Here is a 27,503-nt window from a genome sequence, read left to right as displayed (position 1 = left end):
AAAACTCATTTGCTTCTTTACTTTATATTCTCTTCACTCTTCACTCTTTCCATTTCTCTTCACTTGTCTATGCGTTTTTTATTTTCTTTTATTTTTTAAATAAAGTAATGTTTTTTATTGTTTGTGTTTTTTGTGTCTTTGCCTTTGTTCATGTGTTGCGTTTTGTTGGTTTTTCTTTCATTGCGAAATTAAAGTAATCCTTTTATTGTTTGTGTTGTTGCGCTATATATTACCTATGCTGCACCCTAGTCCTCCCATACACATACATAAATACATATTGATATCTACACATACAATCATGTACTATCGTATCCTTTAATACTTATATACAAATCCTTCGTTTACGAGTTCTTCCTCCTCTGCCCCCACAACGACTGTGGGTTTCCTTACTTCGAGTGAGAGACAATTGAGTGCGAGACCATCGAATGGGAGAGCATTGAATGCGATACGCCCGATATTTCCGCATAGGTATCCGTCGGTCCCTCGCCACTGCATACGGAGTCTTCAGGTGTACGGGATGGTTCCGCCTCGGTGATCTCGATGTCCTGATGATGCTTGTTGCTGCGGTGTTTGGCACTTAGAGCCTGCGGAATAACGATCTATTAGTACGTTCTTTATAGTCAATACAAGTACGTAATTCTAGTTCGTTTCGTGTGCATTCTGGTTAGACATATGAAGTGCTATCTATGGACGGACACATGCACACAGAGTGGGGGTACGGGAAGGGCAGGACTGGGGTCTAGTTGAATAGACAAACGTGCGGCGGAGATTCCTTTTATTACTTTTTTATTTTTCGGTTAGTTTAGGTACAGTCACAACACAGATATGTATTTTGTTAGGTTAGGTTTACTTTAGAGAGAGAGGCTGACATTCTTACCTTATCCTTGCTGCCCTTTTTCTACATTGAACATGTTTGGTATTGGTTTTTAGTTGGTGGTAGTGGTGGGATTCGAATATACGAGTATTGTACATAGTCATGACAAGAACAATGATATATATATATTTATATATGTGTATTAATACAAGTCACATACAAGGGGGAGCAGATGAGAAATATAGAGTCAGAGAGAGAGACAGACAGAGAGAGATAGTGAGAGAAAGATCTAGGGATAGCTTGGGATAGGCGGCAGCATTATAGGTTTCAGTTCGAAGTTCAGTATTCAGAAACGATTGATAGAAACAATCTGGGTTCCCTATACCCCGGTCCTTTATTTTTGATGATGTCATGTACAGTGAGCTCGCGATGACTACGACTACACTGTGGTGGAAAGGTGACAGATGACGTGACCCCGTGATTCGGACTCACCTGCAATGAGAATCGACGATGACCCGCCTTGCGTCCACCGCGTCGTTTGCTGATGTGCGGATTGTCCTGTCTCAAGGTCTTGTTCTTCAGTATCTCAAGTTGTGTATACAGTCTGGAAAACATTGCGAATAAGTACAGACACATACAACAGAAGTACGATTACCTTTTGAGTTCAGCACGTATATCCTCGGGACTCATTTCGGATATGGTCAGTTCACCGATGTCGGGGTCACCAAGGCAAAGGCCCGCATAGCCACCGCCCAAACGCTGACCGGCATCGTGTGCAGCACCCTTGAAAGCATCCACAGGTAAACGTATTGATAGATCATACGCTAGCGAACGAACCTGCAAGCTATGAAGATGCAACAAACACCGCAAACCACACTCAGGAAGTAAAACGTAAACCGAACTCAAACCGAGAGAGCAAGTACACAAGTATAGAAAGAAGGAGAAAAGTAGACTCGAAACTCAAGATCAGATATCTGTGCAGGTTTATGTGTGATCGGGGTATGAGAATGACTGCTGGCTGAGTATAGTATGTGAATGTGAATGAGTGTTTGATGGAGTTGTCTGCGATCATTGGGTATGTGAGTGTGAGTGCTGTCTGAATAGGTGATATGTGAATGAGTGTTGGAGCGATGGACTTGTCTGCGATCATTGGTTATGATTTTGTCTGATGTTTTGCTGGAAATGAGATAAACAAAGTTCAAAGAAAATCAAAAACGGAATTCAAAACTTAACAAAGTTGGACTTTAGCTATAGTAGAAGACTAATTATTTAGACAGAGAGAGTTTTTAGGTTCAGAATATCTAGGTTGAGAGAGACAGCGAGCGAGCGAGAAAGAGAGGCAGAGCAGGTAACAGTTACAGTGAGGCGTGGCGAGGCGAGTGGAGGTAAGTATTCTGGGAAATGCTGGTATTTTGTAAGTATATATGCGTATTGGGGATTTTGAAAGGAAACCGATTTTTGTCATATTTTTTTTTAGTTGATTTTTTCTTGTTCAAGCTTGTACAAAATACATGCAAAAACTAAACTAGACATGCAAAAAGTGTAGCGTGCAAATAAAGTGCAAGTGCAAGTCGAATCGAACTAAAGACAAAGTACAGTCAAACATTCGGGCGGGACAAAAACGACACACTTGCAGCAACTTCATAGCTTGACTAAAAATTTCATCAAAATGTTAGCTTAATACTAAAATTATGTTAATTTTTTGTTTACTCCAAACCAAAAATGAAAGAACTCCAGAACAAGAAACCAAAGAAAGACAATAACCGAAAGGAAATAATTAATTGTTTCAGCAAAAGCAACAAAGCTTTCGATACGTTTAGGTTTCACTTTTTTTAGTTGAACAAAAATCGTTTCCTCAGCAAATTTCAATATTATACCAAATACAACTATCGATGGCAACGATAAATGGCGACGATGACAGATGCAACGATACAACCCTGACGGCGACGGACAAATCACAAAGCACAAAGCGCACAAGTGGGGGAGAGGGAGAGAGAGCGAATTCTAAGCCTGGACTTGGACGCCAACCACTGCCTACGCTCCTTTTATGAACCCAAATATTAATCTCAAACTGAAAAGTTTATTAAAATTAAAAGTTAAAACTAAATAGTAGACAAACCAAAGAGCTGCAATCAACTGAAGAGTGTCGAAAACGTTGGGTTACCTGCTTGTGCTGATACCACAATTTTGGCACAAATATCAGACCCAGGGCAAAGCTGTTTGTCAGCTGGGAGCGCACGAAGAGGGCCAGCAGTATGGCGCTGGGACTCATTTCCGGTAGGTAGACAAAGCGCAGAAAGTAGAAGCTGGACGAGACAAGGAACTCGAGCGTGAGGGCGGTCACCAGAAATTGTCGTTCCTGTGCCAGGGGGAAAAGGAAATTCATTGTAAATGCATTTGACCCACTCTTCGGATCGAATCCACTTTGGGTCTTCGCATCTCACCCGGAACTGAGTGTTGGCATTGCGACTGGCTATGGAGAGGTGCAGGCCGAAGCACAGGATGAGTATTTCGCTGGCCTGCGTCACCAGCTCCCACTTGAGCGGATGGCAGGTGTTGGTGCTCGCCTCGCGTAGACTCTCCAGCTGGGCGCTCTCCAGCAGATCCAGCGACGAGGCCGTGAAGGCGGACATGTAGCACACCACCGCGAACACCATGGCGCCCAGATATTTGAGCAGATCCACGTCCCGCAGCACCCAGCGATGGGCCTTCCGTGTCCGAAAATCTACCAGGTGGCGGTACAGCTTCAGTATGATGGCGCCGTAGCAGGTGATGAATCCCAGTTCCCGCAGCCAGGGCTCCAGCAGGCAGCGCTCGGTGGAGGCGGGAAAGAAATGGACGGCAACCTGCAGAAGGTCTACTTAGTACTCGATAGACATGGACAAAAGGATCACTCACAGATGCATAAAGTAAAACAATTCCCAGCAGTATCGTCTCCAGCACAGTCCACATGCCCGAGGCAATGGCCTAGAAAGTCACAACGTTAGAAAGGTACGCGTAAAGAATCCACCACAGAAAACGCACCTTGCTCTTCCTCTGTCTGAAAACAATCACACCCAGGACCACACAGCACAGGATACAGGCGCCCAGGACAATGGCCACAAGCAGACGCAGACAGGCATCCATATTGAGGGCCTCCTCCTCCTGAAAGTTGAGGCACACCCCATGCTGATCGCAGTTTGTGCAACCGCCCGGACACGGTATGCACGAGTAGTTGTCGTAGCCCTCGGACAGTTCCACTAAATCGCCGCGGAAGCCCTGCAGCGTCGAGTTTGGCAAATAGAAGGACTCCCGACAGAGACACGTGTACACATCCCTCGTGGCCGCCGGTTTGTTCTCCGTGAGAAGGCAGAATGTAGTATTTCGATCACACCTGCAACGTATTAGCAATCCATCATATATATATTCGAAGGAAGCTTCGAGCTTATAGCTCACCCGTGACGACGGCCAAACACCTCCTCCAGCCCATCGTTGCACACATCTTCATCGGCGGCAATAAAGGCAGCTGCCACAATTCTGAAATGGTTCAAATTGATTATGATGATTGTGTGCTCCTCATTTGGTTGGTAGGTATGCAACTGCCTTCCACTCACTTGATTCTATGCTCTGTGAATGATATGCGAAAGGGCCACAGCCAGCGGCGCGTCAACAGGTTGCAGTCGCGAAAAGGGGCGCCCCACTCCTGGGTACCGTCGCTGCTGTTCCAGGCGGCACTGCGAAAGGAACGGGAAAACAAATATTTATAGTACATATGGTTATTGGAAAGTATCCAAAAAGCAGATGGATGATGTGTGGGTTTGTAAGTGGGGGTTTTTACAGCGTGGTCGAGATTTCTGGGCACAGAAGTTGGGATAAATAATTTGAATGAATAAATAATTGAATAATTATAGATAGTACAAATTAAGAGAGTAACGAAATTAAAGAAACCAAGGCTCTTGCCAGGAAGGCATATCCAGCGCTTTGAATGCCCTAAGCAAAGGATAATGTTTCACATGAGGCTAATTATCTTAAATATTCCACCAAGACTTCAAATGCCTTAGCAAATCTCTGTTGATTTTTCGTTGTATTAGCGATGCATCACGAACAAAATTGGAATTTTATATTACATTTCATAGTGAAATTGGGTAAAATTAGAGCCGCGCTCAGCTCTACTAAATATCTAAGCTATACTTTATCATATATATTTTTAAGGTATTTAATAAATAAACCAATGTTTATGTTTATTTCTAATAAAAATAATTCATAAAATCCGGTTAAAAATCATATATATGTACATATTTATATCACAGTGTTATTGGGGCTTTACAAAAATGAGAGCATACTTTTCAGGGCAGCATAAACCAATTTCAAGAATCCAATTACCAAGAGATTATTCAACTCACCCCAATTCCCGCCAGTAAGAGCCCAAAAACGCCTTATTATGCACCTGATCCGGTGGTATCTGCAACACACATCAACATCATTATCATTAATATCGCCCCCGCAAATCCAGCCGTATGGTATGCATACCGTGACATTATCCCTGAATTTAACGACAACCGTGTGTATGCTCGGCGCGGCGATGGCAAAGGCCAGTAGGTTCTCGTCCTCGTTTAGGGCATAACTGGCGATACTGTTGGCCCGACGGCTCACCTCCGCACGTGTCGGCTCATCGATGGCAATCGGAGTGTTGGCATTTGGGAATTTATTCGATAGAAATTCAATAAACTGGCGTGCAGCATCCTCGGCAATGTCGGTGAAGTCGTAAAACTGCAAGCAACAACAAAATGAAGAAGCTATTAATTGTTTGAAATGTTAAAGGCAAAATGAAATGTGTGCAAATTTATGAATAATTTAAATTCCTTCAAGAGATTCAACAGCATGCCTAAGGCTTGTTTGACACTTCATTAAAAATTCTACAGAATGAGAGTACATTTTTTCTGCTCTAGAAATGAAATAAGCAATTAGTACATTGAAGCATCCGTACTGGCTTTGGCAACCTGTTAATGGTGCGAATACGAACCAAAAATTACGGATACGCTGAGGCTGAGGGAGCGTCGTGATTTGCCTGACCAGGCCATTTCCCTTGAATTAGGACCCTGATCCCCTTGGCCATTAATTATTCACATGGCGGCCAGGACACGTTTCGCACAGACCAACACCTTCCTTCCGCATGGAATGCACAAAAGTTTTTGTTCCGTCCGGTAAATAATACGATTTAGGACCCAAGCTGGGGCTGGGGCTGGAGCTGGGACTGGGACTGCACAAATGTTTTTAATCCATGTTTGTTCAGCTCTTAACTGACCAAATGTTTGTACATAATTTACACGTTACAACCGGCTCTCGAGATCTACGCACAGGAAGCAGTGCCAAAAGGAATGGCAGGGAAGGGCAAAGGCAAGGGTAAGTCCAACTGGGCTTTGATGACATCATTATGGCTTTCGGAAACAAAAGTAACCACAGCAAAGACATGCTCAGAGGGGATGGGACTGCGACTGCGACTGCCCGGCTGTGGGTCTGTGGGTGAGTCATGTAGCTGGACACGGCCGCCTTTTGGCTTTTAAAACCAACATTTGCCATTACCAGGGCCACATTGAGTATACGCTTCAAAGCCCCAAATAAATTAACAACAAGAAACGAATGTATACAAATATTTTTGGGCGCTTGGGTATGCATTTGAGCATATCAAGGTAAGAGCAATAAGTATAAGGCACACGAAGACACGACTGGGAGAGAAAGCACCTTCTTGTGTGTGTCCTACACGGCAAGCATAATCGTAAACCTAAGGATACCTTAACCAACAAGATGTGTATATATGTACACATATTTAAGGCTTTTTGCAACATTGTCAGACATAGTTGGAGGGCATGCTACAGATCTTACATATGCACAATGTATGTAGATGTCGGGTTTGGGCATTAGGACTGTTGGGTTGTGTGCCGATCCAAACTGAGTTCTCTATTTTTGTACCAGCTTCTTTTTTGGGCACTCACAGTCGTATTGCTCTCTCTCGGGAATTCCTTCTTGATCTTCCTTATACTGCTTTTCCTACAGACGACACTCTTTCACTCTCAGGCCACGCTCTCAGCAAATACGAATTGACAGAATAACGGACTACTCTACTACGTCTTTGCCTATTGGTCCTCCTACTTGCTTCTGTACTTCTATAATAATCATCTATCTAACCATCATCTAGCATTTGGTTATATGTAGTTCCACTTTTTTCTGAAAATTCTGCACAACTAAAGTTTCATTTAGTTTACGAATAATTAATGTCTGGGATTTTAGTTCCAACATTTTAAAATTTTATTACTTTTGTTGGACAGCTTATAGATGGCAGACCTTCCACTCTACACTTCTGAAACGGATATCTTAATTTCGTCATATGTATAACTTCAGTCCTAAAAACAATATACATATTACACTATAACTATGACTATACACTATTAAATTTCAGACGTATGAATATCAGAACGTATGTATGTACATATTGCGATCCCTGTGTCAGTCTCTCCTATAGGGAAATCTTCTCTAAGTTCCACACGAATTTAAGTACTGAAATCATTATTGCTTTGTGTCCAGTCCAGATAAGATGTGTACCCCACACTAACAAGTCGTTGCTGGGAATGTATATACCCCACCAAAAGGCATAGATAGGGTACCGCATAAATGTGTATGGAAAACACTTGTAAATAGCGGTAACCACAAAGCACAGAGCCGAGAGTGTGTGCAATAAAACATGCATACTCGTACATATGCAAACAAGAACATCCACATGGACATTGGTGTGCGTGCGTGTGAGTGTGTGTGCAACTATGCCAAGAGCTTAGACACACCGCAAACAGAAGCAGACGCGTACAGAGAGAGAGAGAGAGAGAGAGGGAGAGGGAGGGAGAGGCTGCCAAATGAAATCAGTAAGGCGCGTTATACTGACTTTTTAATGTCCATGCGAGAGCTCTCTCCGCATCTGCATCTTCCATCTCCTTCTCCTACTCTCCCCTACGTTCTCACTCTCTCTCTCGCACTGTGCACGTTTTGGCATGTACAAAATTCTTACTTATGACCATAAAAATATTTACATGGCACATGGTCGCACAGTAACGGTAGCTGTAGCTGTAACTGTAGCTGTATACACGGCCTCTGTGCTTTTTTCTCTCCCATGTTTCTCCTTTGCTCTGTGCTTTTGTCATTTGCATGTTTTTCCTCTTATTTTCTATGCTTTGCGCTTAATGAATAAAATATGTCCGACACTGTGTGTTTTTTTTTTGTTTCTCTCCTCATGCGAGGTACTCGATGGGACACAAGGGTATATTGTTCCCAGTAATTGTAGGCAACTGGCGGAACAGGAATGAGGCAGTAAGTGCTACATAAAAGTAATATGTTTATTATTATCTGCTTATCATCCTTTTGCTCTCTTTTCTTCTTCAGTTGTGCCCCTTCTATTTCTGCTCTTTTCTAATTAAAGGGTATCTTCTAGTCGCAATAACAAACTTTTTTCGTATAGTTTTTACTTGTTTTTTCTGAGTTTTATTTTTTGCACTTTCCTCGGGCAGAACTGCCGTTGACACTCTCTGGGAATCTCACTCTGAAGTGCGATTAGCTGTCGGTAGCCAAGGCATTCGCATTCATTCATTCACTTGCATTCATTTCATTATTCAAAGTGACAGGGCGAATGGCATAAGCTGATTGCAACGGAAGTTTACTATGCAGTGTCGTTTTGGTCCTGTTTTGTCTTGTTTAACATATAGGACACATCGAATTAGCATAAATGATTCCATTAAATGGGAATTCATTACAATTCATTATGGATTAATATGTTCTGTACCTATAGTATGGCTTGAAAGTACAATTACAGATCAGAAGTGAGCCAAACGTAATGATTAGTAATCGTACTATATTATTTATAGGAGGCCATAAGTAATTGGCCATATCTATCTATCTATTTACATATCTATCTATCAATCTCCAAATTGGCCGTGATACGGGTTAACAACTTTATCCAGACCCCCTTCTGGCAATACATATTTTTCTCTACTAGGATTTGGAATACATCTTGATTACAGAGCAGTTTTCGAAATCTACAAAAAAAACCTAATAAGATTTGTTTCTAACTAAATTTGACATCCTTCTCACTTTATCATTCCAACAAAAATTTCTGAAACATCTGTCACTCAAGAATTTCGTACAATTTCTTTAACGGCAAAATCCACAGCACTGCCTTCCATAAGAATCTCTCAATTAATCCTGCAGTTATTATAAATATTAAAAGCTTTTTAAATTTTAAATCAAGCTGAATTACCCTGCACTGTTTTAAATCAGTTTCATATCAATTTCGGCTTCCGCCTGTGGCAATGGCAGCAGATTTTTGTTTTAAAGCCACAGCAAAGTGCGTGTCCTGGCCAGAGCACCAGCCCATACAGCCCATACAGTGAAGAATATATAAAAATACAATTATTAATAACTTTTATGCTTGAAAGTTGCCAGTGGAAACAGCACGTTCAGACAGACAATGAGAAGGCACAACAAAAACACACACACAACAAAAGAGACCACAAGCCGAGACACGGCAGTCGGCAGCTGGCAGCATGGCAAGCAACAGTAAAGCACTGGCTAAACGAGACAGCATCTTCTTTGCAGCACAACCAAAGAACCATACAAACAAAAATTGAATTTAGGAAAATACAAAAATATCATTTAGACATTAAGAAGCAACGTAGTTTAGGAAATAAACTTAAAATAACATACAAAATGTTTAAAAATATGTAATAAAAAGAAATATCTATAAAATAATATATAGGTATTTTGTAATATATAAAAATGGGAAAAGAATTCTCCATCGACGAAACAAAAAATCATTTGAGTTATTCTCAATGTACGCCACAGCGAAACGGGACAGGGCCCGTTAGTATATACTGTTTAGATTTGAGTTTAGCAGAATTTTTTATACCAGAAATGTAGTTCATGAAAGCTACAAATTAGCGTGTGGCTGCCTCGTTTGGGAAGTGCTCAAAAGCAACAAAAAAGAATGGCATAAGTAGGAGCAGCAGCAACAACGAGAGAGCCACAATAGTGCTTGACAGGCATTCGACATGGCGTTCGCCATTGACCGCAAGGCACAGAAAAGGAGAGGGAGACTGAGACTGAGAGTGTGGAGAGTGTGAGAGAGCTGAATGAGAGGCAAACAAAAGCCAGGATGATGCCCGAGCACTGGCATCTGTCAGCAGCCTGCTCCTGCTGCTTTTTTTTCATGTACGTCACATTTATTACTTTGTCCCGCCTGGCTACACTTGAGATTCAAATCGATCGTATCAGATAGCAGTTCCGAGGATGCTCCATGGCAATTTATTTACACATTTCGCCAGCCATTTGCTCGTTGTTTGTCTTTTAATTATGGCCACCCGACCAGTGGCGTCTCCGATTGCGTCAGCGGAAACTTGTTAGGGAATCGATCCGTGCACATCATGTATCGGACCTTGTTTGCCCGCCGCCTGTGGCCCGCTTGAATATTTATAGGATTCGCGTAGTTGGCTAAAAATAGCAGTAAGCGAAGTAAATTACTGGCTGATGGACTGACTGACTGCTTGACTGCTTGATGAGACCTCAGCTCAGCTGTTGGCGGTTTAAAGTCGCCCTGTTTCCGTCTCCGACCTTCTTGGCTGCAATTGTCATGCAAATTCAATTAAAATATTGTGCTAGAAGGAGCCTGGGGTTCTGGCCCCGTCACTTCATTAGCATCTTTTAATTAACTTGTTCAAGACCCTCCAGAAAGAGGAACAGGGTAAGGAGGGGGCACAAACTGTAGCACATACATGTATGCATGACATGCTGTCAGGACATGCCGCAACTCTTTCGAAAATCCCGCGGTTTTTGTGTAAGACCTGCAACCGGCACTCTCCTTCCACGTGTCACTGCTTGCTACCAAGCCAACTTCCCACAGAAATCTATTTGCGTCAGACATGGCGTATGCGTAATATTTTTTACGACACTCAACAAGGCAGGCGGAACGCACACACTCAGCGGAAAATGGGGGCGGCGTGAAGCGGGTATGGGGAAGAGGATTTGAATTTCGTGAGCACAGATTTGCGTAAAGATTTGTGTCAGCACTCGGGGAGGACTGCAAAGGGGCAAAAGAATGAAAAAGTAAAAGTACGATGAGAGGGGGAACCAGCACACACTTTCTATGTGGGTTGCCATCTCAGCAGTTTTATTGATTATTGCCCAACTCTGCTGCACTCTGCCCCCTCAAAGTGAAAGCACTTTCTCAACTGCCGCGATGGCAATTTCGAAAATTGTCGCTAATTGTCTTTGCCTTGGGGTCGCTGCAAGCTGCATTGGTTCCCACAAAGTGTCCGTCAAAAGTTATGAAAAGAAAAGCGCCAGCCAAGTCAAAGTGACTGAAAGTCGCTTCTTCTTGCCACTTAAGCTGGCCGTAAGATATTCAGTTGCCGAAATTCTACCGTTTCCGTTTGAATTGCAATTGCTCTTGCCAGATATTCTCTTTTCCAAAGACTGAAGCTGTTTTTGTATCATTCTCTTTGGCATGAGACCCAATCATACATGAAATACATCATTTTAATCATTTATTGAGATGAGTCACCTTTTTGCTTTCATCACTTATTGCAAAACAACGGAAAATCCGCATCGTTTACGCGCCATCAGCTTTTCCTTCGGATTTCGCAAAGATTCTGGACATCATTTTAGTGCATTTTTAGAGAGCGCATTCGTCCATGCAAAACAACTGGCGACTCCACGCACTCGGTCGTCGCTTACTTTTTCTGCCATTACCTTCGAAACTCAGATAAAAACAGCAGCAGACGGCGCCGCTAGAGTGAGAAAGAGACTGACAGTGACAAAAGCAGAGGGCGGGCGAAGGTAGAAGCAGGGCGAAAGCAAAAGCTGCGACGAAAGCATTGGCTGACTCAGACGCAGTGAGAGCGCCCAACTCTGTCACTTACAGTTAGACGCTATCAAAGTGCATTCATATTCAAGGTGAGGCATTTCCGCACTCCTTCTCCCTTTGTGTCACGTTGCTCCCTGCAAACAACTATGGCTAACCTTTCAGAAACCTAAAAATCCCTATATTACACAGAGTCCTTTTCAAAGCTTTTAATATTTCATCATTTGAAAGTGTTTTTTTTTTTTTTTTTTGACAAACACTTACCGGCTCATCGGGCACCATTTCCAATACTTTTGGATCGCATTTCTCTTCTGGCTTTTTGCTGTTGCTGCTGCTGCTGCTGCTGGATGCTTCCGCTGCGGACTCTGCTGTTGTTATTGCTGCTGCTTCCGAAGCAGTTGTTGTTGTGCTGGCAGTTGATAGCGTTGTTGGAAGGGGGCTTCGCTTACGCAAACGCTCTGCCCGAGTCAGAGCAGAGACAACGCTGACTGTGGGCGTTAGCTCATCAAAATCCACAGCGGAGGCATCGTGTAAATGGTACTCCTCCTGGGACTGTGACGGTCCCCCCTCGTAGGTAGCGACAGCGACAGCCCCGCGGGCGACACTCTGCTGCTGAAGGTGTGCGCGTTTATAGTAGGCCAAAAGAGCATCACGCCTGCTCTCGTAAGGGGAGGCAGTGGCTGAGTGGTGGGCGAGGCCAACTATTAAGAGCACCAGCAGCAAATAGAGCGTGTTTAATTGTGTGCAGCAATTGCTGTTGTTGTTGTTGTTGCTGCTGTTGTTGTTGGTGGTGTAGCTGCTGACGTTGCCGCTGGCGTTGACTTTGCTGCTTTTGATGATGATGCTGCTGCTGACGGCGCTGCTCCTGTTGGCGTCGCTTCTGCCGTTTGTTGATGTGGCTTTTGTTGTAGGTTTTGTTGTTCGTTGGTTTTGTTGTTGCTTTTTCAGGTGGTCTCGATCTCTTTGGTTGTTGTTGTTGTTGCAGTTGTTGTTGCTGCTGCAGTCGCTGCTGCTTTTGATGCTGCTTTTGCTGTTGTTGCTTTTGCTCTTATGTGTTTGCCTTCCTTGAGTTTTCGTTTGATTTTGGTGGCATTTCTTTTGATAATTGTTGTCTTTGTTGCTTTCCTGCTGTCGCTGCTGCTGCTGCTCCTGCATTGAACTCTCAGCTGTTTCATTTTTTGACTTTTTCGACTTTTTTGCCTTTTTCTCTATGCACATTTCCATATCACTGATGTTGCTTTTGAATTTGAGTTTGTTTTGTTTGTCTTTCGCGTTGTTCTCGGAGTTTGGGGGGATGTTCGTCGTGGGCGTGGCAGCTTCTGCAGGTGTACAACGAAATTGTGGCACAGAAGCGCGCTCATCTGCATAATTGAGAAAAAGTTTCGTTTAGTTTTGGACAGAAAATAAATCAATAAGTTAGGTACGCATATTTACACACTTTTAAATAAATGATTTATGTATGTATGTTTGTAAGTACAGTCGGCACATAAGTGCATATGTATGATTCATATAAGATTATTGATAATATATTCATGTATTCCTTGAAAGCACTGTCCGACCGCCAGTCTGTATATCAGAAATGTAGAGCATTAAGAAATAAGACAGAAACTACGCAATAGAGTTATCTATTTTTCCCTCAATTCGTATTTCTGCTGAGAGCGAGGCTTGAGAGCCGAAGAGAGTCGGCTCAGCCGAGTGTAACGCGGTGATGTTGTTGAGAGAGAGTGGAAGATCAAAAGGGAAATGCTGAGAGAGCGATTGGATAATGCAATTCTGTGTCGGGTATGGCGTGATCTAAGAGAGGCGGGCACGAGGAGTTTATAAATAGATTTGAAGCGAGAAAGACTTAACCTGGATTTACTGCACTCCAGGCACGACAAAATGCAAGAAGAAGAAGAGCACCCTGTCCCTCGATCTCTGACAAGACATTATTTTATTTTACTCATTCCTTTAATATTCAAATATAAATATTCAAATATTATTTGAATATTTCCCTCAAAATATCCAAAAATTATAACCTGAACTTTGGAATCCATTGCGTCCATTAAAAGGTCTAAGATTTGAATTTTGGCTATTTTAATATTTTTACTGTGTGGCTCTTGAAGATCTGATACATATATTATAGATATTCCACTGCATTTCTGCCTTGTGCCCCCTTCACCCTCTCTTTATGAGCGACTTTACTTGGTATTTTTTGTTTAGATGGTATTAAGGTATTGCTTCTTTGTATTTCCAATTGTTACAGAGTGGTTTACTTGAACGTTCCACAACAACTGTCGGTTTGTCAGTTCAATATTTTCCGACTGCTATATGCACGATCAATTAGCTGTAACTGCATTCAGCAAACGAATTTATGTTGATTGCCTTTCCATCAAGTGCATTTCCCACTACGAGCAGACTCTCAGCCAGAAATAGAACCAGAAAATAGAACGTGAAATTCTATTTCCCAGAGCTCTGGCCAATTGGACAAATTTCATGGCAACGCCAATTGGAATTTAATTGAGAAACCTTTTCAAATCGTTGTTGCTGCTCTTGGAGGTCCCTGATTGAAGGGAGAACGGTAGAGGATAGACGAACAACGGAGAAGTCGACCATAAAAGTGCTCTTAAATATGCAGCTTAATAAAAGAGAGTGTAAGGCATGATTTCGGTTTGGTTTCATTATAGAGTCCAGGCATTTAAATGAGGAAAAAAGAATTAGAAAGTATTTTCGGTGAATGAGAATGAGCTTGACTCTTTGAGAAGTTTAGATTAACTTTATCGTATCTTTAATATAATAACATTTGGTGAATATGTGCCCAAATTAAATGATATCTTTTCAGGGTATTACTGATGCTACATTCTTTTTATTTCTCCTAGACATAGCCCTATATCCAGTTAAATCGGATGTAGAAAACCTCCACTATTATTATATGTGCCATCTAGTATTATCTGCTAACGAATTTTCCTACTAACTCGTTAAGCATTGTTTCCTGATACTGCAATCAACTTGTGCGTGCGTGTCCGACTGCGGTGGCTTTTGATGTAATGTAATTAAACCACTTTAAATTATTCATTCCGCACAAATGTTGTATGCGATTTTCCCTCTTGTCCTAACCTTCACCATTTCCATTTCCATCCACCGACAGTCCAAAGCAAATGCGGGGGAAAAAAGAGCGGTCGCTTAGTCAGTTACGTGGACCCTGGGGACTGGGCGTGGCCCTTGCCACGGCACTCAAGTGTCGCCTGGTGGTATGCTATAATTGTCTGTGGCTCTGAATCCGATTTATGAATAAGATGAATAAGGATATGCAGGAGGGAGGGGGGTGGGAAGCGAATATCTAGCTGGGTAGCCAGCCAAATACGTAGCCCGTCAATGCGTTGACAGGCCGCAAATTGGCCAAACCACTTCGACAACTGCGACGTGCTGGAAGGCAAACAGGTGTAAAAACAATTTCCGCTAATTGAAATTAATTTTCATTGCAACTGCAAGCGGTGGAGGCTCCTGTTTTTGTTTCTTTTTTTTGTGTGTTTCCTTTTTTGGATTGGAGGACTGGAGGCCAGGCACAGTCGGAGACAGTTGGCACATGCGCCATAAACAAGTTGTGATTACGTGATTTGGCCAAATGCCAGGAGCAGCCGGCGGAGGGCAGGGGAGGGATACCTGGAAAACTATACTCTCGCATTGCCAAGAGATTTTTTTTTTTGTCGGAATACCTGGTACTCCTGGGGATATTTGGGTGTGCGTAGAGGCAAGCTTTGCTCTTTCTTTCTGAATGTCTATAGGGTACTATTCGATTTCGATTGGGTAGGTTCTAAGCAGATTTCCTAGGAGAGTAGGATGATGGGTCCATAAAACGCAGCTTTGTTGGAACTAGATAAATACATGGATATTAGGAGTACCATTATCGAACTATTGCCTATTCAGCGAGCCTTGAGATCTATGAACCATCTTAAAGGTTCGACTGAAGACAAATGTTCCGATTTGGCGGGACATAACTACCACGAGGATTTTAAGAAGGTTTTGGTGCTGCCAGCAATTCCCTATAGCACTGAGGAGAGTCTTGTCTCAATTAAATCCCTTTCACACAAAGACGGCCTCTAAAAAAAAACATAAAAATCCGTTTAGAGGATGTCCCAACAGTCGTCTCTATCGATCTATGCCGCTCTTCTCAGTTAGTCTTCTGTTTGCGTTGCTGGCTGGCTGGCTGTTTTCTGCCTGGCTGAGCTCACCTGGCCTCACCTTGACACTCCGCTCAACTGCAGCTAATGCGGCAAGGATGCGAGGATGCATGTACCAGTACATATCTGTATCGCTGTGTCTGTATCTATGCATGCATGCACATGTATGAAGAGGGTCTACATACAGTTTTTCAATTAACCAGATTTCGGTTGCCATTCTGTGTCATGTTCTGCTGTCTTGTCGTTTGTCTGTTTGCTGCCTGCCACCTGCCTGGTCTGTCCTGTTCTGTCCTGGTCTGGCCACGTTGCAAGTTTGCCAGTTGCCGGTTGCAACATAATTGCACAGTTTGTTTGCGGCCAAATCCCAAATCGTTTGCACTTTCCCAGAGCTTTACATTTCAATTCCGAGTTTGATTTGTTGAGGTCTATCGCTGTGACATCTCAAACATGCAAATTTCCATGGGCAAACAACAGCAGAGCCAGAGCCAGAGCCGGAGCCAGAGCCAGTGCCAGTGCCAGAGGCAGATGCACAGCCGGAGAGATATTTCAATAGATGAATATTCATGCTTTTCGGTCAATTATTTTATGTTTTCGTTTGCGGAGAAAATCCAACAACATTCTATTAGTAAATCGACAAAACAAATTGGGTGAGAATTATCGCACAATGAAAATGAAACACTTGAAGTAGGATTTCATTTAGAGGGTTTCGTTTCTGTGAATGTGTGTATTCAGACTTTCATAATGAAATCCTCGGATTGGTCGAAAAGACTACTAGAAAATGAGTCAAATATCATAGAAATAAGATTAACCAATTAGTTTTCGACACTCTTTGTGTTTTTTTAAGTGTATTTCTATGAAACTGTCCCCCAATGCGGGCTTAGACTTATAAATTATGGTGCTTATTGGCAATGGTAATGGTATCATAAATAATAAGTGTGTACCGTACCACAAAATTGCGTAAAACAACTCAATAAATTATGGTTTTAATTATTATTTAATTTTCAAAATGTTATTGCTTCCCACTTCATAAATTCCCACACAGGAAATATTTTTGGCTAATTTGTTACCAAGAAAAATAGCAATTGAAGGCAATAAATGTGAGATCCACAGAGAGCAGACTCTTGTCCTGCTGTAGAGTTAACAGAGCAACTAACAGAGAGAGAGAGTAAGAGAGAGAAGCGGCCGTCGAACAAAGAGAGGGAAGAACAGCGATCGACGCTAAATATTCGGGTCCAAAGTCTCTCTCGAGCCAACGCGCAATTATTTGTTCTTAATAACATTAAAGTTAAAGCATAGCGAAATATAAAACTAAATATAAGAAAACTTGACGTCCTGGATTATAGTGTGCAACAACGAAAAACCCGAGGCCACATTTTTAGAAATATTTTATTATTCAGCTCAAATATGTAAATATTCCAGCAGAACACACACACACACACACACATGTACATGCACACATGTTTGCATCGGTCTTAGTTGTGGCTCATCAATTTGAGTGAAGATGAAGCTCGAGGCGTGTCCGGACATGAAATGTCTTGTGGCCGGCTCAACATTTGCCCTTAGCGCAAAATAATGAGCTAAAAATAGACAAAAAGCCAGACGGAGCGAAGGAGAATGAAGGGGTGAAGAGAGAATAGGGAGTGGGGTGGCCCGAGGGAGGGCGGCATATGAATGGCAGAAACACAGAAAGACAAGAAAGACCTGCCTCGCAGAGAGCTTTTCATTAGACAAATGTTATTTCGCACACGCACAGGAAGGGAGACAATGCGGGGGCGTGAAACAATCAAACAATGCAACAAAGGCACTCACACACACACACACACACACACACACGCATACACATTGAGAGAAACGGTTAACAATTAAACAATGGGAGAGCAACAAGCAAAGCAATTGCAAGAGCAGCAGAAACAGAAACAGAGCGAGAGAGAGGACTCGAGTGAGTGCCGCTGACAACGTCGAGGACAAATTGTTCGCCGGTCGCATTCGCATTCCTTTGTCCTGTTTTGCTTAAATAAGCTCAAGCAGCTGTGCTTTGCCTCAGTCCCACGCCCCCTGGCAACCGGCCTCCAGCCCCTTGGCCTTCCTTTCCACCGAAAAGCCAACAAATCAGACAACAACGTTTGAAATCGCTTTCCCCTGAGCCTTTGTCAGGCATTTCCAGCTAAAAGCTTCGAGTGCCAGTCCCAAAACACTTTTCCAATTAGGCTTTTTCCTAGATACTCGTACACCAAAAATGAAAGAAGACTAAAAAGAAGAAGCAACGGCAATAGCAACAGCAACCCTGTAATGGCGCGCTATTTTTTTTTGGCAATGCTTGGGGGCAGGGAGAGGAGGAGGAGGAGGAGGAGAAGGGTGCAAAACCCTTACAAGGACACGGACATGGACATTGTTGTACAACAATCATTTTAATCACTTTTCAGGGTCTGGCGCCCCACTTTGCGAGTATTTCGTTATACGATGGCCCACTTTTTTCGGCAAGGGGGGGCCACTGTTTACATGCGCAATTTACTCAAGTGCTCCCACCACCCCGGAAAATGTTTATATCATTAAAAGCCTGACAATGTCTATATAATCGAGTTTTAAATAAGTTTCGGTGTTGCTTTCATGACCGTCTTACAATTTGTGTTTGCCCTATTTTGTTGGATTTTATTCAATTAGAGCCAGTAGCGAAGATAATGGATGTGCAGATAATAGCTAATAGCTGGCTAAAGTTTTGCAACAAACAGCTTTGATAGTAGTTATACGACAGCCAGCTTTCCAGGTGTCATAGCAGACGGGTTTAATTTCATAGCAACAGGACAGAGGTACAGATATTCTCGGACAGAGAGAAAACGTTAGATCGACACACTTTTGGTATTCACGACCAAATTTCGACCCCGCCAATCCAATAACGAAATACACACAGACCGAGAATGCAAAAACAAAGTGTATTTTGCCTGTGTGCGTAATCGAGATTCGGTACTCAAAATATACGCAATGTGTGATTTAAGCACTTGGAATACAATTTATTTTCAATTAATTTTCTTCTCATTAATAACAGTAGAACGCGTCTGGTGGCTGGATCCTCCTGCTTCTCTGTTCAACAATGAAGCTCAGTAAATATTTATATACAATTTCCTAGAAAATTATATACATATAATCTGAAGGATTCGCAACAAAAAACGTATGCTTAACGACTTGGTTATCCCCAATTTTCTTATCAAAATGGATGGATGATTCTCTCTTCCCCCCCCAGGAAATCTAATAATAAATGTTGCCCCAAAATTAGTCAAAATAACCATATGGCGGCCCATACTCGTATACTACGATTATTCATCATTCATCCTCCGCCTATGCATCTGTGTGTGCACAATATTTCTTTATAGACAAGCAGCTCTTTCGGTTGTAATCTACTTGGCCTACTTGGGGCTAAGTGAGCTTTTAGATAAAGTCGCTGGCGGGGCGGCTTGGCACGCACAAGCGGCCGAAGGGATATACATACATACATACATCCTACTATACTTAGAGGGGTGGACGGACTCGACTCGACTCGGCTCTGGGTTCTGGGCTAAGGTTCACTTCAAAATGTCCTGGTGGGGCTTGGGATGGGGTTGGGGCGTGGGCGTGTGGGTGCGCCTAATGTTATGCTACGGCATAATTTGTTGCTTGAAGTGAAAAATTGTCAAGCACACTCAACGTTTATATACAGCAACAAAATTGAACTTTTCGAGGTCATAGCTTTTTATTGGCTTTGTTGTGGGCCTCAGCACACGCACACGCACAAGCCGCACACACACAGATATCTGTAGGATACAGTGTGAGCTCTCGCAGAGGACAGTCGCTTCCTGAGCTGATCAGTGTCCTATATATAGGAAGCCTTCCCACAATCCCATTTCCACCCATATTGAGGCGTATACTCTTGGGTTTCACTGTACATATCCACTCTGTATGTATGATGTACGTATCTATTGAGCCCAAAAATGTATCTGAACATTTTCATGTTTATTTCGCTTGGAGGAGCATGAAGCAAAATGTCGCTGCGATTTCTGTCTCGATTGCTATTTACAAACACAAATGTTACCCATTTTCCCAGTTTCACAGTTTCGCTTTTCACACAAAAGTTCGAAAATTTCACTTGATTTTATTTTCATTCATTCCATCTGGTACGAGTATTTTTGCAGCTGGCCTCCCGTCTCAGATCCTTCTCCTGGGCATACAACATGCATCCAATATACAAGTACACACAGCCATATATGTATGCACATATATGTCTGTGTGTTTGTGTGTATCCAAAGTGCAGCCATGCGGCAAGGCAACATGGAAAACGAGTGGCAAGGGAGCGGCTGGCAAGGATGTCATTTGAGGCTCAGGCATGGCCCGTGGCGCTGTCTATAGCTGGAGAGGGAGGGGTCTGGGGGCTTGTCTGAGCTGTGGCTCGACTTTAAGGCCAACACTTAATTGCATAAGAAATTTCAGTGCATAAATATCCCACAGAATATCCACCCTAGGCCCCCCCGCCTCTCCCCGGTTTTCCTTTATCTCTGGAGAGTACTTGCACACGAAACCCATTATTAGGCTGCAGAATGAAAGGATTGTATTGGATTGATTGCACAATATCAAGGACAATGCCGTAGATTGTTGTCATCGAAGTGGTTTCTGAGGCGAGACGGGAGCCACTCAAACTGCCGCACAAATTTGTTTAAGTTGTTTACTGACTGAGATTAGATTAGGAAACCTTTAAATATATTAACATTATCAGATTAGGAATCATTAGGAATGAATTGTTTGGCAGATTAGCCAGACTATAGAATGTGGATCCTTTGTGGCTGAATTTCCTGCGGGTATTATGATTATGCCTTGATAATGATTATTTGCGGCTTTTAATTAAAGACATTTCCCAATATTCTTTGGAGACTTGGGGGTCCAAAGTAAGGGGTTTTTAGCCAGCACAAAAAAAGTATTTTGTAATAAAGTTGTTTCAAATGTACACTTTGAAAATGGCAAAAAGAGAGCGACAAAGGTATTTCCTATAATGTCCTCCCATCCCATCCAAACATAATTCTATAATTTATTCGAATAATAATTTACGTACTATATAATTTGTACTACATTTAATACCCCCAATCCATTCTACAACTGCAATTATTTTAATCCAGTTTTAAGCCCTGGCATACCATTCTTTTCATTACAAAAACCAAACACATAAATTACGATCTCCACTAATTAGTTAAACCCTCAGTACTGCTTCTTCCAAACTTGTTGTCCGCTTCTCTATTGTTTTAACTTCCAGACGACCGTGGGGGGGATGAAGACAAGCAACAGGCTCTGTTCCATGGCTTATCCCGTGTGCCCTGACCTAACAGTTTTTCCAGGACGAAGGCACTGAAGCAGCAGCCCCTGCCCATAGGTCCCAACACAAAGCAACAGCCACATGGCACATGGCACATGGCACAGCATAAAAGCGCCATAAAAAAGCGGAGCAAAAGACAAGCGACCAACTCCGGATGGGGGGCAATGGGCCGACGGAGCGATGGGGCAGGCACATAAAACCGAACAATTTCTAAAAATCAAATGTGACAACTTTTACCAAAATTAAAATCAGCAAAAGTGAAGCCAAAACAGCCAGAGGCCAAGCGGAAAAGAAGGGAAGAAAAACTCGAAGCGAAGAAAAAAGCATAAAAACGAAATAGGAAAAGCGAATGGCAGACACACACACACACACACACACACAGACAGCTGAATGGGGATGGGGTGGCAGATGGGAAGAGTGGGTGTGAGACGCGGTAGAGCAGAAATGGGGGATGGGGGAAAACCGAGTCCGAATCATTGATGCCAAACGGAAATGTGCGCACTTTTAAGAAGTGCACTAAAAATGGCGACGAGCACTTCCGTTGATGGTTGGTCGGGCCATAGATGGGGCCCTGGACTTCTCAGAATATTGACTAGTTTCTGCCACAGTGGCATGAAAACATCCGCAACTTTCTTCAGAAAAATAAATAAAGTTTCCAATGGCAGAATTTTGCGAATGGAGGTGCAAAGGTAAGCTCTCGGTATCTGCATCGATAGCCATGATAAGTAAACAATTTTTACTAGGGATGCAGTCAATGGAAAAATGTCTAAAAATCGGTAAATGAAAAAGCACAGGCACTGCGCTTTAAGGATGAGAAAGTTTGCCACAATGGCCACGTACCACTGTGAATTAGCTGATTCGTGCAGATTGAGGGCTACACTTGCCAGAGCTTTCTTTCAAAGCGGAAAACAAGGAAGAGAAAACAAATGTTCGCATGAAAGTTGAATGATAGCCGGAGGAGAGCTGCAGGCCAGGGCAGGCTGAGAAATCAGGAACACGGCACGAACACAGCTAGACAGCAGTTAAGAAGGGAATGGAATAGCAATTGCAGCCCCCAAGTCCGTCCGGACGGGCGTGGGGATGTGGCCCGTGTTGTCGGGTATGTAAACAAGGGCCGTTCCGTTCCACAAGTAATTCCAAATTGCATTTCAAGTGCTTTAAATGCTTGGGAGAGAACGGACGAGGCACGCAGCCGCTGAGAATGGGGATGTGGCGGATGTGGCTGCCTCTTCATTAGCACCACATGGCATATGATTAATATCATTACAAGTCCGTAATGAACTTTGGTTTACTGTCGACAAACATCATCATCATTATAATCATCAGTGGAGTATTCCTTCCTTCCTGCCTGCCTGACAGTCTCTCTCTCACTCTCTCTCTTTCCCTCTTTCATTCTCTCTCTTTCGGTGGATGGCTAATTGCTAAATGGCAGAGCATTACACTGTCGCTGGTTCTGGTTCTGGAACTGCCACCGCACTGTACTGATGCTGTTCACTTGAGCAGAAACTGGGCAACGTTTTGGCCTGGAAACAGGCAATAAAATTTGGTCAAAACGCAGAGGCATAGATAAGCGTCAAACTGTTCACACATTTTCATCCATCCCACTGCCATCCCACAGCCATCCCACAGCCGTCCCACTGCCATCCCACAGCCATCCCACAGCCGTCCCACTGCCATTCCACTGCCGTCCCACTGCCTCGCCTGGGAACGCGCTCAAGCGTGAATATTAAACGTTTGCTTAGAACTGCTGGGAGGGAGGCCAAAGCAAAAGCCTGGTCCACCCATCCCTCCGTCCAGGCGACAGGCGAACACAACGTTTGGACAAACTTTGTTCAGGGGAAAACTTCTGGCCCAAAGGCAAAACTTTGCATCCGAAATGGAGAAGCAGATATGCAAATATCGCAGCAAGTACTGGAGCTTCCGGGGAATAATGTGTAGGTTCGGTTTAGATAAGCAGCTCGCTAGCCAGCAATATCCGTATTAAATGGTTTATTAAATACATTTTTACTTTACCCCACATTCCGTTATTGCTTTTTTGATCTGTTTCGGATTCTTTCACTGAAACGTAATCGAATCCCGGGAGCCTTCGAAGGCCCCTTCCGGCGCTTCAAAATCACCTTCATGGCGGTGTCTCTGTTGAAATTCAGATGCAGCCTCTTGTAAATTTTGTGCTTGGACAACGTCACCAAGATGATCAGAGACAGTGGCAGTGTAATGCCGCCAATCCAGAACTCTTCGTATAACTTATAGTTTGATTCCGACACACAGCGAAATTTACGCAGTGTTCGCTGAAGCAACAGGATGATCAACCACTCCAGGAAGTGCCAAACCACCACCATGCCGAAGTATATCACAAATATCGATACAACGAGCTCGAAGAGGAATTTATATAGTCTGCCTTGCATACTTGGGATTGACTGGGGCATCTTAACCTTGTCAACACACTGGCCCAGAACGGCCACGAAGACCAATATCGAGGGCAGCATGGGTCTTTTCGAACTAATCTCAATTGTACGCCAGTAATGCCATTGGTAGAACAGGAAGAGCAGGGCAGCCAGTCCCACCATAAGCCAATGTGCCATTGCTATGGATAATAAATTAATTGCCGGAACAATGGGTAATATCCATTCCAATATACCTACTCGTATTTACTTTCGAAATTCGGGGATTGCGTTTTGTAGTATTGAATGGAATAGTTTTATTGTGTGTACTTTCAAAAGATTACTAGAAATCTGTCTGGAATTCCGTTTAAAAAGACAAAAATTTGACAGCCGATGTTTGCTTTGATTGCACAAAACTCAAATACTTCAAAGGTCTCATTGTTTCAGCAAAAGTGATTCTTTGAACCAGTACAATATTACAAATTGTAAGCTAATAGACAAGTAAATACAAATAATTTTTTTGTGCCGCTCGTATCACCAGCGACCAATTTGTAGGGTGGTCGACTACTGACACACAGACACACCCACACACCCACACCCATAAATTTGAGTGCCCAAAAATTCGAAGCGAAGAAGCGCCGCCTCTCTTTCTCTCATTTGCTTTGATATGAAAAGGTAAACGGACTACCTTGAATGGCGGTGAGGTTAAGTGGATGGGCAGCCTGGGTTCACTCTGGTTTTGATCTTTGCAGCGTAATAATTTCCCCTTCGAAATCCGTTCCGGCCATGTGCTAATCACAGAGCGCGTCCTTGAAAGCCAGGGGCAGGGGTGGCCCCCACCACCGCCTCCCCAGTAAAACGGTACAAATTGTATTCCATTCAATGCAGTTGGCTGTTGGCCGCTCTTTAAGCCATAAATCGAGGTGGCCAGCGGAATGCAGGGCATTGCGGTACATTAATATGCACAGCACGCGGCACGTCATTAGTGGAGGGGGGCAGGCAACAGGCAGCAGGGCAGCGGGCGGGGGGCGGAGGGCGGTTGGGAGTAAGTGAGTCAACATAATGAATTATGCCACGCCTAACGAGTACACAGCAGCCAGCATGGCGCTGCCCTGCCCGGCCCTGCCCTGCCCGGCTCTTCCTTCTCTTCTTTTTGTGGGCGCGGCAGAAAAATCCAATAAAAATTCAATAAATTCCCCACAATTCCCCGTTATGGTGTGCTCGAGTTTGTGTGGGTGTGGGTGTGCGTGTGTGAGTGAGGGAGTTAAGGCATTGCACGTGGGGCTAAGCGAGTAATAGGCCCCTCCTAGAGACCACACAAAGAACAAAGTTCCGTTGCTGGTTGTCTACGTCCGAGTAGAAGGTAAATACAGTGGAACTTCTTCCATTAGGAGATGTTCCACTGGGATTTTACACGCCTGACTCGGGCCATTTTCTGTTCAGAACGGGAAAGAAAAAACAAAATAGATTTTCTGCTTTTCCAGGATTAAAATATATTCTGCCTAAAGTCGTTGTATTTCGTATGTTTGATGCTTGCTTTTTATGCGTTCGTTGAGTGAAGAGTGAGAGAGAAAAAACCGAACTTTTCGGATCTGTCGAGACCAGCGTCGTTCAGTCCGTTTTAAGCGAACGATTCGATGTTATGAGAAAGCTGAAGCGCTGATTCGAACGGACTGAACGAAACGAATCCTGCCGAATCCCACCGCATCAATTCGATTGTCCGTTCATGCAGGGATCTAGTATTTATGTAGATTTTCATCTGATAAAGACCACGAATAGTACACCCTGTATACTGCGGCGTGAAGTGATTAGCTGATCAAAATTGGAGCACCATCTGCCAGGGTATAAAACTCTCTATAAAATAGTTAGGGAGTTATGTTCTAGCTGTAGGTCTTATCGGTGGGAACTTTCGTCCTTGCTCCATTTGCCATTTTGTGCTTTGTTACAATGAAATTTTCCATGTCGTTTAGTACTCATCTTAGGACAGTTATTTCCGTAGTAGTTGAATCATTTCTAAATCATCTAAAGATCTAATTTGTTTGTAATCCAACACCCCATGTTGTGTATACCTTATATACACACGTATGTATGTATTGCAAAGACTATTATGTAAACGGAGTCTTCATGCTAGAGAAGTGTATGAAGGCTGTACGAAAAACACATCATTTACTTTTCAATTTTCTTCGCTGTGTGGGTGGGTGCCACAACATAGAGAAGGAGGCAGGAGGCAGTCGTGACGTGTCTGCGTGAGCGGCGCCTATAAATAGACAGTGGGAATGGCGAATAGCAAATGCCAAAAGCGACAACCGGAAGTCGGAGTAGCCGATGATATATGGATGTGTAGGAAATTATGTCAAAAAGAGTGTGGGATGGCAGGAGCACAAGTTAGACGCAAGTTGAAAATATAAATGAACGTAAATAACCATTTTGGCATCTCAAAATAAAAGAAAACTTTGCTTAAACACAAACAGATTCATTTCATATACGGAATAAAGTTAAATAACTGGCAACTGGAAATCCGGATATGGTATCAAGCTCAGAGTTTGAGAAATTCGAGTTCCTCGGCGACAGTGCTGTAAAAGTTAACGGGAAAGGCCTGAGGGAATTTAATTTAAACCCCCATAGGCAGGCACCATCATAGAATAGCTGAAAAATTCCATGGCGATTATTTTACACAATCATAGATGCCCAATCCCTTATAGCCCAGATGGTTACCCTTCAGAGCAAGAATATTAAATTTCATAAAAATTGGCTTGTGCTTCCGTCTGCAGTCTCTCTCCAGCTGCTGGGCGTAATTAATTTACGAGAAAAATAGGGTTAATATAGCGCAGGGCATAGCCCTACGACTCGTGGACTCGTGGACTCGTGGAGAGATGATGGCCCGAGATGAACGGGTCTCCGTTTCATATCAGAGTCGCAGTGCGAGCCGTGCTCGCTCATGTCAACACAGTCATCAACTGGCTGTCGCTTAAATTGCTGTCACTGCTGCGGACGCGGTCTTGCTGTCGACCCTTTTCCTTCCCTTTTTCGAGATGCCTTCAGGCAAATGATGCCTATTTGATCAGGGCCAAAGGATAAACAAAACGAACGAGTAAGCAAGCAAGCGACCAACGCAGCAAAAAAAAAAATGCACAAAGTCTGACTTGGATGCAACGAATTGGGAATACCCTTGGCAGTGCGGCCAGGATCTGAGCTGAAAACGGATAAATATGTACATATCACTGCTAAAGGGAGAGGGATTAGGGCAGGCTCCCACATGATGCTCGACACGCACAAGTGAATGTGCTAAAAGAGATCGGAAATGTATCAGAAAGGGTATACAAAAAAGTATAAATCAAATCGGGGAGCACATTAAACGAATGCAAAAAGGAAAACGAAAAGCAAGAAAGGAAAGGCAAATGGTTCTCTCGCCATTCCGGTTGCTCTGCTCTGCTCATCTCTGCTCTGCTCATCTCTGCTCTGCTTTCCTCTGCTCTGCTCTGCTCTGCTCTGTTCTGTTCTGGGAAAGTCAGTAAGACAACAAACGACCGACATACTAACCTAAAGTTATATGGCCCGGGTCAGCAGTTGGCAGTTACGCCTTTTCCATGGTTAACCAATTCAGTTTTGATGTTGTAGATGGGTATTTCCGACTGGTTGCTGGCTGTTGTTGTTGCTGGTGTCGCTTTCTATGTAAATTTTTATGAGCGCGCGCATCAAATAAAATTAATACCAGAAACTCTTGTTGATTTTGGTTGATTTTGGGTTTTCTGCTTGTTTTTTGTTCGTTGGATTGGATTGGATTGGATGGGATTGTTGCAGTTGATTTAGCGCTGGTTTAACTCGGGTAGATGGCAGAGCGCACTCGATTCGCGTGTGATAGTTTCTGGTTGAAAAATTAAATTATGCGCCACATTCTTCAGTTGATATTTTTGTTTGTTGTTTCATGTTTCTATTGATT

General features: G+C 43.2%; 1 protein-coding gene across 8 annotated transcripts; it reads right to left on the bottom strand.

Annotated features, from left to right (window-relative positions):
- Nucleotides 1-160: 160 nt before the first annotated feature.
- Nucleotides 161-27,503, bottom strand: LOC108161273 (probable G-protein coupled receptor 158). Of its 8 annotated transcripts, none has more exons than XM_033393700.1 (14): nucleotides 27,104-27,503; nucleotides 11,955-13,051; nucleotides 5,324-5,563; nucleotides 5,197-5,255; nucleotides 4,408-4,527; nucleotides 4,250-4,330; nucleotides 3,839-4,187; nucleotides 3,713-3,781; nucleotides 3,259-3,660; nucleotides 2,979-3,173; nucleotides 1,470-1,651; nucleotides 1,307-1,418; nucleotides 878-898; nucleotides 161-584 (listed from the first exon to the last, which is right to left on the bottom strand). In XM_033393700.1, exons 2-14 carry the CDS (start codon nucleotides 12,912-12,914, stop codon nucleotides 387-389), a joined length of 2,988 nt encoding a protein of 995 aa, XP_033249591.1. In that variant the 5' UTR covers nucleotides 12,915-13,051; nucleotides 27,104-27,503; the 3' UTR covers nucleotides 161-386. The 8 variants fall into 8 exon arrangements, 7 of the variants coding, with proteins under 7 accessions (XP_033249591.1, XP_033249588.1, XP_033249586.1 ...); XM_033393697.1 differs by lacking the exon at nucleotides 27,104-27,503 and adding an exon at nucleotides 23,196-23,289; XM_033393695.1 differs by lacking the exon at nucleotides 27,104-27,503 and adding an exon at nucleotides 13,129-13,282.

The sequence above is a fragment of the Drosophila miranda genome, chromosome 4 (genome assembly GCF_003369915.1).
Source record: "Drosophila miranda strain MSH22 chromosome 4, D.miranda_PacBio2.1, whole genome shotgun sequence".
NCBI lineage: Eukaryota > Metazoa > Arthropoda > Insecta > Diptera > Drosophilidae > Drosophila > Drosophila miranda.
This window is presented reverse-complemented; position numbering and strand designations above follow the sequence as displayed.